Source organism: Trichomycterus rosablanca, chromosome 17 (assembly GCF_030014385.1).
Source record: "Trichomycterus rosablanca isolate fTriRos1 chromosome 17, fTriRos1.hap1, whole genome shotgun sequence".
NCBI lineage: Eukaryota > Metazoa > Chordata > Actinopteri > Siluriformes > Trichomycteridae > Trichomycterus > Trichomycterus rosablanca.
This window is the reverse complement of record NC_086004.1, coordinates 26754761-26772309: the sequence shown is the minus strand read 5'-3', so window position 1 is coordinate 26772309 and position 17549 is coordinate 26754761. Positions and strand designations below refer to the sequence as shown.

The 17549-nt window shown below is 39.5% G+C and overlaps 1 protein-coding gene across 5 annotated transcripts in view; it reads left to right on the top strand.

Annotated features, from left to right (window-relative positions):
• The first annotated feature begins 1893 nt into the window (after positions 1-1893).
• The window catches only part of mcf2l2 (MCF.2 cell line derived transforming sequence-like 2), a 94310-nt gene continuing 78654 nt past the window's right edge, over positions 1894-17549 (top strand). For 3 of the 5 annotated variants that reach the window (XM_063013282.1, XM_063013281.1, XM_063013285.1), the window contains exon 1: positions 1894-2027. In XM_063013282.1, coding sequence (XP_062869352.1) covers positions 1949-2027 — 79 coding nt within the window. In that variant the 5' untranslated portion in view covers positions 1894-1948. Of the gene's footprint in view, positions 2028-7393; positions 7457-15055; positions 15101-17549 lie in introns of those variants that run through there. The other 2 variants (XM_063013283.1, XM_063013284.1) reach the window with 2 other exon arrangements.

Sequence of the window (17549 nt, the reverse complement as noted above, 5' to 3'; positions counted from 1 at the left end):
TGTAATAATTAATTATATAAGGAATTTTATAAGCTGTTATAGCTGAAGATCAACTCTTCCCCTTTGGGGTTGATTGTTTAGTTCCTGAAAAAATTAATCTTAATGCTACAAATTACGACAATCTTGAGAATTGTGTTTCCTGTTTCAGAAAAACTATGGCATCATGCACAAACAAATAATTTACCAATTTTGAGGTGAAATAACTTGACTGGCCTACACAGAACCCTCACAACAACCTTATCCAGCCCCTCTGGGATTAATCTAAACAGCAACCCAACATCAGTATCTGACCTTAGGTAAAGATAGACGTAGTCATCCCATCCCTATGCCATGGGCATTATAATGGAATTTCCCCTCTTGAAGCTATAACAGTCTCTACTGTTCTGTAAAGGCTTTTCACAAGGAATGTGTCTCTGAGAATTTGCACCTATTGAGATAGTACTAAATACTGAAAATACTAAACTCCTCGGAGACAGCTATCAAAGGTGATGATCAAACATTAACGTACATTACCATGCCTGCCTCTTTAATCTGTTTAAAATTGTTTTTGTTTGAAACTAGATAATTACTTTCAATAAAGACTATTTAGACATTAACTTCTCATTTTTTTAATTTTATTTTCATGCTTTAACAGAACTTTTTACTAGTCAGGTTTGCAGTGGGTCCGGTTTCCTTTGAATTACTAGGCACAATGCAGTAACACACTCCAGACAGGACGGCAATCCATCGTGATGACTAGGCCATCACCTCCCTCAGACACTGCCAATCAATTCTGTATGTTGAAGCATCACTGTTTATTCAAACCCTGGATCCCAGCACACTTATTACGTTTTTATGTGCTTAAAACAAAGAATAACACTAATGATTTATTTATTTATGTTTTTGTTAATGTTTGTATTGATATATCGTGTTGATGTACCTCTGTAGGCTTTGGTGGTCGGTGAGCTAATGGTGAGAACACAGATGGCATCCCCATACTGCATTTCCAAGCTAATCATTTTACTCCCAAGGGCAGCAGCATAATGAGATGATAATACCTCATCCACTATAGCTGTGACTAAGATCTGGCCTGGAGGCACAGAGGAACATGGGCTTGTTTTAAAGAAGTGTAAACTGCAAAATATTGTAACTGGATTAACATGTGTGGCGGATAATCAGGCTACTGGATAACATGTATTAAAGTCTTATAATGAAGGTTTGAAAGACACATTAGAAGCTAATTTATGTCTTGCCATTTTCATATAACTGTATAAATTTAGCATTTAGTAATCACATTCAGTATTTATGAATATATTCATCTTGGCCTTGATTAGTTTGATGTACTTATTATTATTATTACTAGTACTATTATTATTGTTGTTGATATTATGTAGTAGTAGCAGGATTAGTAGTCTTTTCTAGTCTTATGCAATTCACAATTTGTTGATTAGGTTAATTATATTTATGATATTTTAATTTATTTATTATGATACTTTTCATTAAGTAATGTCATTTCATTTTATGGCACATGTTCAGTCTTAAGGGCCTTTAAGCTTATTGTTTACATATCCATTTTCCAGCTCCAGTCCGCTGAATCCTTGTCTCCAGGTTTTCTTTGAGGGATGTAATGATGCTCATGTCTGTCTGTAGGCAGGTAGCTCACTGTGATTTGTTTCCCAGGATCTGACGCACAGTACCTGCTCTGAAAGCTGCTCAAAGTCCTTCTGCACATCAGTTACGCACCGGCTCACGCAATGAATTATTAACACCACCATCCACATCCTCTCTGCAATGTGGAGCTGACTCTGTGCATTATTATCTGCTCTACTCCTCTGTATTAGAGCTGGTTCTGTGTTTGAGGTGTTTCACAGCTTGGGTGTGGCTGCTGGCTTTGTGTGAGCGGAGGAGAGGAAGATCCTTGCTGCAGGATCGATCCCGCGAGCGGGGAGGAAAGAGTGGCTGCCCTGAGATGCTCTGTTGGCTGGAGGAGGAAGAGATGTCCGTCCAGGAGCTCCAGGAACGTGTGAGCTGTATTATCACCCATGTCGGTGAGTGCGAGTGTTTTATTAATTTGCTTTTGGTTTGTGGTGGTTTGATGGTGGTTCTGGTTTCTGTGATATGAAGGGATGCTGAAGGGGTGTGGTGATCAGTGAAGAGATAACCATGGAAACGAAACGGGGATGGTACCATGTTTTGCTGTACATTATCCTTAAGTGCTTACAATTGCTGCATGGTTGCTTTAATGTTATAATTTAGTGTTATAGTTGTATATATCAAACCAATGTCACATTGTATTATATAAAATTTGTTCAGAAAACCTTTAGGTTTCATATTCTTTACAAATTAAAATCTGCTTTGATTTAAAGTAGATTTTTTCTTGCATTAAAATGTTTTAAGATATATAAGATGCTTTATTTATTTGGTCAGGTTGTGGTGGCATTGCAAGGAGGAGCATTGATGCTCTTTCTAACACTTTTCTTCATTTTAAACTCTATTAGTATTTTCATATAATTATTTTATAATGGCAGTTGTATGGACAATGTCACATAACTGCACAATCTGTGTTAGATCCTCAGCCTCAGCAAAAATAAATGAAAGAAATAGTTTAGTGATATTAGAAGACCTTTCTTTCCCCAAATTTAGTCAATAGTGTTTTAATGCTCAAGGATAACTGTACTATACTGTATAATGACCCAAAGCAAAACTGTAATAATGCACAATTCATTTTTTTTGTGCCAAATAAAAATATAAGGCATGGAAAGGGGAAGTAGGTTATTGTGCCATGCTGCTATATTCCTCCTCCTCTTGCTCTTACGGGATGCTCTGGGGGGACGGGCTGTCAGTTACTATAGAAACTGAACCAGACCGGCTCAGCTTGCCTCAATGATTCATGGAGTGGTATAGCCTCTAACGCCTCCACCTTCCCGCTCACAGCTCACTAACTGTTTTAGTTACCTATTGCAGCTGAGATTTGAGAAGAAAACTGCTTTCTAATCGGCTGTTTAACCTGAGCGATTTCCGTTTGTGGCTTTTTAACAATCATCTGATCAGTTTTGAAGCCTGCTGATGTCACTCTGTATTGTGACTGTCCAGTGACCTTGACTTCATTTATCCTGACATTGTGTCGTTTGTTAAATGAATCATAACTGCAAACCTCTACAACAATTCAGAATAAAGAAAACACAACAGCAATACAATGCAGGTCATACAGTTTTATCAAACTGGACAAAGGCAGCGATTACCGGTGTTTTCTAGTTTTCATACTGATTAATAGGCCTTTGTTTTCATTCTACAGAATTAAAAATCAACTCATAGTCATAAGACTGAGTCATTCCTGTTACGACTCAATAAAACAGCAAATGCTTTGCTAGGAAACAGCTCATCCTAATCTGATCTGTTTTCTGCTTCTTTCCTGGTGACATCAAGTTCTTTTGAATCTTAAGGGATATTTGTCATATGTTAAAGAGCTCATTCATATTTTATGTCATCTGAAGAACTGTCATGATTGAAAATGTGCAGCATATGGTATTCACTGATGACGTTTATACGAGTCAACATGATGTCAGGTTTTGATTCAGTATTAATGTATGACTAAGGATCTAAAAAAGAAAGTTTAATAATCAAATCTTGTTCTTATTGACAATTATAAGCAGTAATGTTTATTTTAATGGTTTAATTTTGGTGCAATTCACAGTTTGTAAATGTTGTGTTTAGCTATTTTTACCTAAGTAGGCTGAGGTGATTAACACAGACAGGCTGTTTAATCCAGGAATAACCACAGAACGATTAACAAAAAATTCCAAAGACAAAAGCTTGCTCAGGAGAATCTTGCTAATGGCTGCGTAAGGCAAGCAGGTCCAACAACTTTTAAAGTTCATAAGCCAGAACAGTTGTAAAATGCAGTAATGTCAGGCTAAAAACAACAAAAGTTTGTTGATTTTAGTATTAACTAGTATATTTATGTTTTTACTGATAGATAAGTGTAATACTCTAGTATCTGGGTTGAGTACTGAGCAAGCAAAAAGTGTCAAGAAAAAAACTATACATAAAATGGAAAAATACCTAAAAGCATAAGCAAGATACCTAGGTTAAAAGGGTTACTTGTTCCCTGTGGGCAAGTACTGTAGAGGCAATATGAATGAAATATTAATCTTAAGAAATATTTACTGTATTAGGTGTAGGAACATTTAGCTCATAGTTATGCTGCACAGCTAAAACATAAAAAACACATTCCGTTTCATATGTGAATTGGTAAATAACAGGATGATTAAAGGACTTCCTTCCCTCACCTATATTTTCTTTTTAAATTTATTTTTGAAACAGTGGTGGCTTATTTGGGGACTATTGAAATTATGCAACAATGTGTGTTGACAGCCCTGTGGTTGAACCGTCTGTGTAGTGACAGGCCACAATGTGTGTCAGCATATCAGTAAGCTATTTAGAGCTGAATCTTTAAAAATATAACACAACGTTTATGTAACACAACCTGTGTGAATACAGACTAACCCTAGTCTGCAGTCAGGATTTTAAAACAACACTAAAACATTTGAGAGCAGCCAGTGTCGGTGACCCTGACTCTCCTTCAGTGACCGAGCTACTGTTAAGTGCTTTTGAATAAGTAATGAGGTGTGTGAGTAGAGTCTGCCATGGCTGTTCATCATACTGGCTAAATTATCTTCATTATGCAACATAAGCGAACAAAGTTTTGAATCTTTGTTAAGGAGACTTCACTGATTGACTGTTTCTTTGGCGAGCATTAAATTTTTTTCCGGTAGTCCAGTAAAAAAAAAAAGAAAAAACAATTGTTCAGGGGAGAGTACGAGGAGGAAGTACATACTTCAGACTTGACGCTGTTACTTTTATTAAACTCCTCCTTCCTGTTGATGTGTCTCTATGGCAAAGGCGAGGACAAGTCTTAGAAATTTATTATCTTGTGTTACATGCATTTTGTATATACTCTTAAAAAGCCCAAATATGTGTAAGGGATTTTCTATTCACTCACAGTGAATAGTTGACAGTTTATGGTACTTTTAGAGATACTACACCATTTTATTATCTCTGCTGCTGAGTTTATCCTTTAGTTGGGACCGGGCAAAGTTCTTAGAATATTTTAGTGACAAAAATTTCAAGTGGCACCACAGGTGAATTGGCAACAGGTAAATGTATTATAATTGGATATAAAAGAAGGATAGACCCAAGGCTCAGCCCAAAGATGGGTCATGGCTTACCAGTTTGTAGCAAACTTTGTAGGAGAATTGTCAATCTGGTCGAAAAGATCATTTCTCAGTACAGGATTGCAAATAATTTGGGTCTTTCACTATCTACCGTACGTAATATTGTGAAAAGGTTCAAGAAATCTTGACAAATCTCAGTATATGTAGGGCAAGGCTGGAAACCACTATTAAATGTGCATGACCTATAAGCCCACAGATGGCATTGTTATAGCCACATGAACTCGGGGAGTAAAAACTGGCTTCGGAAAACTATTGTTACTTAACACAGTCTCCTCTTGCATCTATGTCACGCATAGAAAAAGCCAAACAAATTCAAGAAGAGTCCACATTTCAGCAACACATTTCTGTTCTCCAGAAATAACCACCCAGGCTGTTATCAGTGAATGGTGCAAGAACCAGCGTCTGTTATGGTATGGGGGTGCATCAGTGTCAATGTGAGAAGTTACCATTGACACAGAGGTATATATTGGGAGTCACATGCTGCCATCAAGGCAACGTCTTTTCTCATGAAGTCTATGATTATTTCAGCACGACAGTGCTAGGCTTCATTTTGCATGCACTGCAATAGCATGGCTTCAGAGACACTGAGAGTATGTGCTTGCCTGACCTGCCTGCAGTCTGGATCAGTCTCCTTTTGAAAATATAACATGAAGAGGATAATCGAAGAGCTGGTTAAGCTGAAGTCAAAGCTGAATCAAATTTATTTCTACACTATTCTAACTGCAACAATTAGTATTCTTAGTATGCAAAACAATAAACAAGTGTAATTAATAGGAACGCTGATGTAACACAGTGGTAAACACACCCCTGTCCTAACTTTTATGCGTGTGTTGCAGGCATCAAATTCTAAATTTGTTTATATTTACAAAATACAGTTATGTTAGTGAGTGAAAACAGGAGAAATTACCACATGAGTTTAATGCTTGAATAAAGTAAATGCCAATTATGGCTGCTACTAATAATCTAAACTATGTATATACACCGACTAGGCATAACATTATGACCACTGACAGGTGAAGTGAATAACACTGATTATCTCTTCATCGCCGTGATGTATTCTGCAGCAAGTGAACATTTTATCCTCAAAGTTGATGTGTTAGAAACAGGAAAAATGGGGCACACGTAAGGATTTGAGCCTGACATGGGCCAATTTGTGATGGCTTGATGACTGGGTCAGAGCACCTCAAAAACGGCAGCTCTTGTGGGGTGTTCCCAGTCTGCAGTGTTCAGTATCTGTCAAAAGTGGTCCAAGGAAGGAACAGTGGTAAACCGGCGACAGGGTCATGGGCGGCCAAGGCTCATTGGTGCACGAGCTACTGTAGCTCAGATTGCTGAAGAAGTTCATGCTGGTTCTGATAGAAAGGTGTCAGAATACACAGTGCATCACAGTTTGTTGTGTATAGGGCTGCACAACGGCAGACCAGTCAGTTAGGAAGGTGGTCATAATGTTATGCCTAACTGGTGTATATCTATGATTACCTTACATTTTATCAACACTTTAGCAAGTCTGGTACAATAAGTACACAATTAAGAAACGTCAGACGCAAAACATGTCTTTGCTAATTTCGTTTATTTGGAGTGAGGGGGAAATTGTGCATATTTTCCGATGCCTCTTTAGCTGAACGCATGATGTTTTTTCCAGACAGCTGGAAAAAGTAATAGCTCCAGGTTTTATGATCTTCAAGGTTTTCATGCTGAGGAATGTTTTAACCATGCAAAACTGCTCGTCACTTTGAAACAAACTTACAATTACAATTTAGATTTTTAAGTATGTAATCCCCTTATATTAAAGTTCATACGTATTTACACTCACAGGATCACACTGGATGTGTGTTTACATGCCAGCTGCTGCTTGTCTGAGGGGATATGAGAATGGTTTCCTAATGGTGTTGATCTTTCTATGTGTGTGTGTGTGTGTGTGTGTGTGTGTGTGTGTGTGTGTGTATGAATGAGAGAGGAAAGGAGCAGCATGTCTACGTCTGAAGTTCCTTTCGACGTTTCTTGACCAGAAACGCCCTCTGAAAGCTTTAGAGGGTGGGAGAGGAAGGGGGCTGACCCTGGGCAATTTTGGCATTGTTGAGGATATTTGTGTAAAGAATGCCAGTTTGTTAAATGACTTTAGAGAGAGAGAGTCAGACCCTGTGGACACCTTACTGAAATCTCAACCTGGGATAAGGACACACGGGAACAGCCTTTGGGTGCCTCTTGTCCTGGAATTGTTTCCACAATGGGCTCCATAATGTGTAAGTCCTATTTCCCCTCCTTTTCTATAGCTGGGACACTCAAATTACAGTTACTGGCACATCTTTGGGGCCAGCCAGGTTGGCCTAGGATGTATTATGCATGTAGTGGATCAGTGCTGGTGGATTTGCCCTGGTATGCTGAAAATAAAGAGCTTTTTATGAGTAATTATGCTTAATGCACTGTGGTCTGAAACAATGCCAGTAATTACTGTGACACTTTTGTTTGTGTGAAAATCCTGGATCAATAGAATCATTGTCTGTTGTACTGTTGGTAATTCTTATTAATTATTTGTCAAGATTTTATAGACTGAAAAGGTTTGGTTAGGCATAGTAAGATTTATACAGTGAATACACATATTGTTGTTGTACTGACAGAATTCTATATGGTAAATATACTGCTGGATACTGAGAATGCAGTTATGTGAATATGTGCCTTAGTAAGTGCTTGATATGAGCCTAGAATATCACCTCAGCATGTTATAACCTACAGTGTCTGTAACTTACTGGTAATTACCATGAGCAAGCACTTCAGTTTGTTTTCCTCACTCTAAAACTTAAAGAATTTACCAAAACAAAATCAGCCAGCAAGTTGCACCAACAAGGGTGAATTAAATGTTTCATTTGATTAAACTGAATCCACATTTAGGAAACAGTGTTCATAATATACATCAGCTCAAGTTTCATTAGTACTGTGACAAGTCTAGTCAAAATGTTGAAAGTCAGTACCAATAGCAGTACAATTAAAGGATTCTTGGCAGCAATATCTCAGACACAAATACCATCAAGCGCTACACAGATGAGCCAAAACATTAGGACCACATGCATACTGTGCTGTCAACACAGCTGTAACCTGCTGAGACTTGCAGGCCCTTTATCTTCTGTATGTTGCAAGGTGGATTTTCATATAGTGCAACCTGGTGGCCTCTCTTCCACATGTAAATGATGCACACATGCCCAGCTGTTTACATGATCTTGGAGATCGTAGTATTCGTTGAACCAGTTGACCTTCTTCCATCTTCCATTACCACCACAGTGGGTGCTCACCACAGCAGCCTGTGAGGCTCCCTTGCTGGAAATATCCATAACAATTCAACCCTTATAAAGGCGCTCAGTGCTTTATGCTGCCCATATTTGCTGCATTACAGTTATGCACTATGAGTAACTACCATTGGTCCTACATTTAATGTATTCCTGAACAAGACATGCACAATTGAATGCATAATGGAATAGTGATTGCCATGCACATTTTTTAGGAATGGTCTCTCTGTTTTGGCTCATCCGTGTATATCAGTAAAACTAAAATAGATTTAGAAAAGTAAAAAGTGCTTTAAGTGGTTAACAAACATAGTTTGTCTGCGTAGCATAGTGTAGTCTAGTGGGCAATTATCTCTTTTAGAAACTACAGTTTTACTCTCAGTACAAATTTTCTCTAATTAATGACCTTTCTTAGCAAAAAGTTCCAAGTTTTTTTTTAACAGTTAAATGAATCTTTGGTTCAAATTTTCCTTGGTTTTAGCAATAGTCCAGAAAGACAAAACCCTTGTAAGTACCAGTGTATTGGTGCCAAGTCGATAAACATGCACACCTCATTAACAACCCTTAGACATTGTTTTACAGCAGAGAGCATGTGGGGACACACAATCAGTGCAGCAATAAGGAGACTCAAGGACAGACTGTATGTGTGTACAGGATGTAGGGTGGTGAGACAGAACACTCTCAGGTGGGGCTGAGAGCAGTAAATGAAGCCTATGCAGGAGGGACACAGCGGGAATTAATTGCTTAAGTCTGTACGAGTGACATTCCCAGTCTCTCAGCCCAGATTCCCCTGCTCTGTGCTGACCTTGTTTAAACTGGCCACTGCTTACAGACGTGGCTTGATTTACAGACATTACTCAAACACACAGAGCTGGGTGCAGCAGAAGTTATGAATGGCAATCTGCATTACCAGACCATCCCATCCAGGTGCTCGGTATGTGGGAGACGCTCACGCTTAGCTTCGTACTCTGTAGTGCGTATCTCAGGTGAAGAGATGGAGTCCTATCACCACTTTCTGGCTGCTTGCAGGGAGACTGAGTCAGCTGTTAAGAAAAGTATGGTTTTCTCAACTTCTTTTATGTGTACTGATGTATTTCAGTTTAAACATGCATGTGTATAAAATATTGGCTCTGCACTGTCGACAGTAAATTGAGGTAGTTTGCTTTCATGTCTAGGGTTTATTCTTTTTGTGGCTTGAACCTGGACCACTGATGTAGTTCTTTGGTTGGGGTGTGTTTTGGACCACTGACATGTTGTCATTAGTGGTTTATCCCACTTGTGGTGTGTGCTTAACTTCCTTCATTGTTGGCGTGTTCTTCAGCGCTGAGCGTTGACAGCTTGTGCTACGTGGGGTGGATCAGATGGTTAGGTGAACTTGAGGTGGCTGCTTGCATCACAACTTCTAATGTATCACAAGAATTGATACCAAGGATGCCGACTAACCAGGAACAGTGTCTAAAACAATTAGACAATTAAACAACAATTAAACAGCAATGCTTATTTACATTTTTGGCATTTAGCAGACGCTTTTATCAAAAGCGACTTACAATACTGTGACAGCGTATTGTCTAGGCAATTGAGGGTTAAGGACCTGGCTCAAGGGCCCAACAGTGACAACCTGGCAGTGGTGGGGCATGAACCAGGGATTACTAGTCCAGTACCTTAACCACTAGGCTACAACTGCCCAATGCTCATAATGTTTCTATTTAAAAACCTTTAAAAACGTTCATATCTGGTATAAAAGAGTAGTAACATCCACTTAACCAGGACAAGGTGTAGACAGAACTTGTCATGGCACTTTGCCGGAATTGCTAAATATACATTTAAATGTGTTAACCTTGAATGGCACAGACAGAAATATAAATGTTAAATCTGAGAGTCGAGTTACTGTGAGGAATATTGCTGAGCTAATAGTTCTTGTGTGTGTTTTTTAAGAGTCTGTACATCATGGGTATTTTTGAAGGTTTACTAAAGAATCTGTGAACCGAAAATACACCAGTAGATTTACTGATTAGGCAGAATGCTTCGTACATTAACCCAAAAGTAACAGGACTAAGATATAAATTCATAATTGTTTCATTAATAAAGCAAAAATAGCAGAAGTCCCCCTAAACTCATGAATTTTAAATAGCTTAGTCCTCCTAGATTACATTTGTCAACACATCAATAACATGACCTTTTTTATTTAAAGCAAAACCTTTTTAATACTACTTCTAACATATCCACGTGCCTCTGTGCCTTATTAAGCATTGATGCGCTGCTGCAGCGGGAATAACGCCGGCCTTGCGCAACAGCTTGTTGCTGGTGCATTGTGTTTTCTGGTGTTGTCTTGCATACTCACCTGCACAATCTGCGAGGCCGGTATGCTGAACTCAGGATCTCAGACAGTGTGCCATCATGCGGGATCCCTCCTGTGTGCAGGTAGCATCAGAACCGCCTGTGTTCTTTATTTAGCCCCAGCTGGTGTCATGGAGTTCCTTGTCTTTGCTTTTCTTCTTCCTGAAAACTTGGATTATCACATTATTGTGGACCAAGTAGCTATTGCCTTGGGAATCCAGATGTTCTTACTTTTCTTTGTGGTTTTGTGTTAAACTGGGTGCGTGTTGCTGAAGCCTCTGTGGAGCAAGCTGGCCACAAGCTTTCCAAAGTTGCACTGAGGATAGCATATGTTTGCACCCATTTTGGGTAAATGTCACTTTTCTTTTATTGGTGAGCATGTAAGGTGTGATGTTCCCTATTCCATGTATACGTTTGCCTGTCAGTTCTGTCATCTCTCTGCTTTGGGAAAAAATGATTGGTACAGCATTGTGTAGGAGCTTTGTAGGGCAGTTGTAGGCTAGCGGTTAAGGTACTGGACTAGTAATCGAAAGGTCGCTGGTTCAAGCCCCAACACTGCCAGGTTGCTGCTGTTGGGCCCTTGAGCAAGGCCCTTAACCCTCAAGTGCTCAGACTGTATACTGTCACAGTACTGTAAGTCGCTTTGGATAAAAAGCATCTGCTAAATGCTGAAAATGTAAATGTTTATGATACCAAGAAATAGACAAGTCAGCTTTTTGTCTGTTATGAAAGATTATTAAAGAAAGAGATTAATTGACAACCCAGTTATTTCCAGCCCTACAAGATGAGTTTTAATATAGTGTACTAATAATCAGAAGAAATGAGTCTGGATTAATTTCACTAAGCTTTATTGTGCAAAAGGAAGCCGCACAACAAGGAACAAAGCATTCAGCCCAGACCAGCTCGCCCCCGCCCGCCCCTGTCTCGAACTCCCCCTGTCCCTTACAAAGCATAACATCAAGTACAGAAATGGTCGGTTAACAGAAATGCCACAACTTTGATCCCCCCGCTTGTTTGTGTGTGATGTCTGGACTACACGTGTGCTCTGTTTAAACGCCAGGAGCCCCAAACACAGCCTATAGTCCTGAAATAGTCCAGCATAATGAAACCCATCTGAGTGAACTGGGTCAGGTATTTGATTTAGGACAAAACATCTGTACATAAAGACACAAATACAGTTTTTTGACTGTTCACTTGACTTTAGACGTTGTTTACATCTACAATACAATTGTGGGTATTTTTGTTTTCTTTTTGAGATGCCTAGTGTAAGAGTTCTAATTAAAAAAACCTGGCCAGGTTAATGTTGGCTGCATCCTCAGACTGAATTGATGTGTGAAAAAATAAATAAATAAATGATACAGATAAGGTAGAGCTTAAATGAAGCAAAATAGGAGCAAAAAACCCATTATTTAATTACATTATTTAATACAACAGTATTTAATGTCCGTATTAACTCCAAAAGACAGAAAAATATTTCAGATCATTGTCCATGGTTATCATACATAGATTAAGGAGATAAAAGTTTAAAAACCCAGTAGTATTCCTTTATGGTGAGTTTTCTAACACTGGATCCTAATGAAAAGCTTTTTTCCTTCAGACATGTTAGCTATTTTTAGTTACTATTTATCCTGTATCCTCTTTTGTGGCAGACTTCTTCGCCTGGGTCTTCTGTTATTTCTGGAGCACATGACTGCGGTCAGTGTGGCAGTAAATGTAAGATGGTGTGGACAGTTTGCTGATTGATTTGATCTAATTTGAGCACGAATGTCTCACAATGGTTGTGTATTGATTTTGCCGGCCGGGTTCATTTGAAGTCCTCAGTCTTGGCTGGATGTTATGTAAGAACGTAACACAAGCATGCATTGTCTTGTGGGGATTCTGTTCACATGTGCAGGATAAAAGAGAACAAAGCAGCCTGAACATTGACTGATCCCTCTGTGAGACGGCTTGCTAGCTGGCTGTCCAAGCTGTAAATGTAGCCGATTAATTACCCAGCCATGCCAGATGGAGTGGCTGACACTTTTTTTGCCCAGTCGTGGATAATTGTCATCTTTTGTATATGTGTGGGTGAGTAAAAGGAATATAGATGAGCCCAAACTGTTATGTTTTCCCCAGTTAACATGATGAGACATCCATGGGTATCTATTATCGTGCTGTTATGGGATTGTTATTGGCCCATACAACCAGATTCTTTGACGACAGATCTGCAAAATACACCATCAGGTCATGTTACAGAATCATTTTGGCTTAATGGTGGAAATGTACAGTCTGAATAAAACACAATTTAAAAAGATAAAGAAAGGAAAGTTTGGATCTGTTTGTGACTGATAAAAGAGGAGAAAAAATAATGTCCATTGTTTAAAGTGAACATGAGATTAGACTTTTGCCTTGCTGTTACCCTGCTAGCTGCTTTGATTCTGTAACTGATGACGTGATGGTAGATTTTGCAGATCTGTCGTTAGAGAATCTGGTTTTAGGGGCCAATAACAATCCTTTAATCTCCTTCAGGATCAATAAAGTATCTATCTATCTATCTATCTATCTATCTATCTATCTATCTATCTATCTATCTATCTATCTATCTATCTATCTATCTATCTATCTGTCTGTCTGTCTGTCTATCTGTCTGTCTACCCGTCTATCTATCTATCTGTCTATCCGTCTATCTATCTATCTACCTGTCTGTCTGTCTGTCTGCCCATCTACCTGTCTATCCATCTATCTATCTGTCTGTCTATCTATCTGTCTGTCTACCCGTCTATCTATCTATCTGTCTGTCTATCCGTCTACCCGTCTATCTATCTATCTACCTGTCTGTCTGTCTGTCTGTCTGTCTATCCGTCTATCTCACTATCTGTCTGTCTGTCTATCTATCTATCTATCTATCTATCTATCTATCTATCTATCTATCTATCTATCTATCTATCTATCTATCTATCTATCTATCTATCTATCTATCTATCTTGTAAGTAGGCTCAGGCTGACTTGTGTATTGGTATAAAGTACATAGGTCAGTATTTTAAATGATCACTACTAAATTGCTCATTTAGACAATAGCCAATTAAGTCTGTGCAGATGCCCAACCGGCTGATATTCGAACTGATCTCTGCAGTTGTGGGCTAGCGTACTTTACCACTGCACTTACCGAGCGCCCTTGAAAATGCACATTCAGAATGGTAAATATGTTAGGAGCTTTTGTTATAATGCACCCAATACCCCACATTCTGCACATGTCTGTTTTCTCATGCTTCCTCCTGGACCGTATTCAACCCTGTTCTTTAAAATCAGCTTTGAGATGTCATGCTGCAGTAGACCGGGGGGTATGTGAAACATGTGACTCTGATTTAGTGGTCTGCTGCATCCAGGAGAACTTGTACTTTGTACTCTCTTGGAAATCTCCCTGAAAAAGTGTTCCTCCCCCCTCCCCTCTACCAAATCTCTCACACATGCACAGCTTACTGAAGTTGTTTTGTAGTTTTGAACCTTCCCCCTCCACCTCTTCCAGTGTAAGACAGAGGCTGGCGAGTTACATGCTCTTCCCTCCTAAAATGCTGATAGGTCATTTATTGCAGGGTTCCAGCACAGGCTTCGGAGAGATTCTGACTCGTGTGGAAGAAAAACACGCCAGGGCTGGAAAAAGTGACGGAAGTTGCTCAGATGCTTTCCACAAATATGTGTCTCCTTCCAGGTTACAGTTTCAGCCTTTTCTTGCAGTCCTGAGACAAAGAGAGAAGGTTGAAGATGGTAAAAATTAATCTCTTGCTTCAGTAAATCATCTCATTGTGGAATTTAACACTCATATGCTGGGGTTTGGTGGCTGTGTTGTCATAATGATCAAACACACCAAACCAGTCATAGGTAAGAGACTTGAGAACTAGAGATCTCATTGTATTCTCATTAAGAATGACCTTTTGTAATTTTGTGGAACCAGACTTTAAGATTATGGCTTGATTTTGTGGAGCTCAATAATCTGTCATTTTTTTCATGTATTTTATCTTAATATATGCAATTTATTCCACACTGTTTGCAATGGATGCCTCAGGCACAAGTCTTTGATTGTTCTGGTGTGTTATGTGGGAGGTTTGCTGCATGGGCAGACACTGTTATGGACAATTGTGCTCTGCTGTATGTCATTTGTTGCTTTTGTTGCTAAGTTTGGCCCTGATGCGTGAAGTATTGCATTGCTGCATTTGTCATGGATTGTTTGTATGGATTTACAGAAGTGTCTTACAGAAGCGAGGAGTGGAACAAGGTCAGCAGCAATGGCAGAAGGTGAGATTCCTGTCTTGACCTGAACTGCAGCTGGCAGATGGATGTGTGTGTGTGTGTGTGTGTTTGTATTAAACTCCAGCCTATGAAACACTGCTGTGTGTTCTCTGTACAACTCACCTGCATGACAAGCCAGTGTGTTTCCTGAAGAACCAAGGCTGTCTGGAATGTGTCACTGCCAAGACCTTCTGAAACTGTTTCTCTTATTATTACTACGTTTCATAAACAGTTTAAACAATCCTGTCACTGCTGAGCTTGTAGAACTAAAGATACTCTGTTCCTGTTTCAGTCATGTGAAAAGCAACAAGTCTGTATCTTTGACTGTATTATAACCAATAAATTTAATTATTAAATAATAATAGTTCAGAATCACAGCTCAATATGCTGTATTGTTTACATGTTTATACAGTGGCTGTGTTGTAAATTGTGTTTTTCTAGGGAATTTAGGGAACAAGTGTGCACACAGGTTTAAAGCACTGACAGTCATTACTCTGAAGCTGTTTCTAACAGCTGTTACTCTGAAGCTGTTTCTAACAGCTGTTACTCTGAGGCTGTTACTAATGGCTGTTACTCTGAGGCTGTTACTAATGGCTGTTACTCTGAGGCTGTTACTCTGAGGCTGTTACTAATGGCTGTTACTCTGAGGCTGTTACTAATGGCTGTTACGCTGAGGCTGTTACTAATTGCTGTTACTCCGAAGCTGTTTCTAACAGCTGTTACTCTGAGGCTGTTACTAATGGCTGTTACTCTGAGGCTGTTACTCTGAGGCTGTTACTAATGGCTGTTACTCTGAGACTGTTACTAATTGCTGTTACTCCGAAGCTGTTTCTAACAGCTGTTACTCTGAGGCAGTTACTAATGGCTGTTACTCTGGGGCTGTTACTAATTGCTGTTACTCGGAAGCTGTTTCTAACAGCTGTTACTCTGAAGCTGTTTCTAACAGCTGTTACTCCGAAGCTGTTTCTAACAGCTGTTACTCTGAGGCTGTTACTAATGGCTGTTACTCTGAGGCTGTTACTCTGAGGCTGTTACTAATGGCTGTTACTCTGAGGCTGTTACTAATGGCTGTTACTCTGAGGCTGTTACTCTGAGGCTGTTACTAATTGCTGTTACTCGGAAGCTGTTTCTAACAGCTGTTACTCTGAAGCTGTTTCTAACAGCTGTTACTCCGAAGCTGTTTCTAACAGCTGTTACTCTGAGGCTGTTACTAATGGCTGTTACTCTGAGGCTGTTACTCTGAGGCTGTTACTAATGGCTGTTACTCTGAGGCTGTTACTAATGGCTGTTACTCTGAGGCTGTTACTAATGGCTGTTACTCTGAGACTGTTACTAATTGCTGTTACTCCGAAGCTGTTTCTAACAGCTGTTACTCTGAGGCAGTTACTAATGGCTGTTACTCTGGGGCTGTTACTAATTGCTGTTACTCAGAAGCTGTTTCTAACAGCTGTTACTCTGAAGCTGTTTCTAACAGCTGTTACTCTGAGGCTGTTACTAATGGCTGTTACTCTGGGGCTGTTACTAATTGCTGTTACTCGGAAGCTGTTTCTAACAGCTGTTACTCTGAAGCTGTTTCTAACAGCTGTTACTCTGAAGCTGTTTCTAACAGCTGTTACTCTGAGGCAGTTACTAATGGCTGTTACTCTGAGGCTGTTACTCTGAGGCTGTTACTAATGGCTGTTACTCTGAGGCTGTTACTAATGGCTGTTACTCTGAGGCTGTTACTAATGGCTGTTACTCTGAGACTGTTACTAATTGCTGTTACTCCGAAGCTGTTTCTAACAGCTGTTACTCTGAGGCAGTTACTAATGGCTGTTACTCTGGGGCTGTTACTAATTGCTGTTACTCGGAAGCTGTTTCTAACAGCTGTTACTCTGAAGCTGTTTCTAACAGCTGTTATTCTGAGGCTGTTACTAATGGCTGTTACTCTGAGGCTGTTACTAATTGCTGTTACTCTGAGGCTGTTACTAATGGCTGTTACTCTGAGGCTGTTACTAATTGCTGTTACTCTGAGGCTGTTACTAATTGCTGTTACTCTGAGGCCTTGACGCTGAGGCTGGTACTGGTGGCAATTTCTTAAAGGCTGTCACTGATGATTGTTACTCTGAGAACTGTTACTCTTAGACTGTAACTCTGAGGCTGTTACTTACAGACATTACTCTGTTTACGCTGTTTCTCAGGCTGTTACTAATGGCCGTTACTCCAAGACTATTAATCTAAGGATGGTATCAGTGCATGTTACTCTGAGGCTGTTACTAATTGCTGTTACTCTGAGGCTGTTACTAATGGCTGTTACTCTGAGACTGTTACTAATTGCTGTTACTCCGAAGCTGTTTCTAACAGCTGTTACTCTGAGGCAGTTACTAATGGCTGTTACTCTGAGGCTGTTACTAATTGCTGTTACTCTGAGGCTGTTACTAATTGATGTTACTCTGAAGCTGTTTCTAACAGCTGT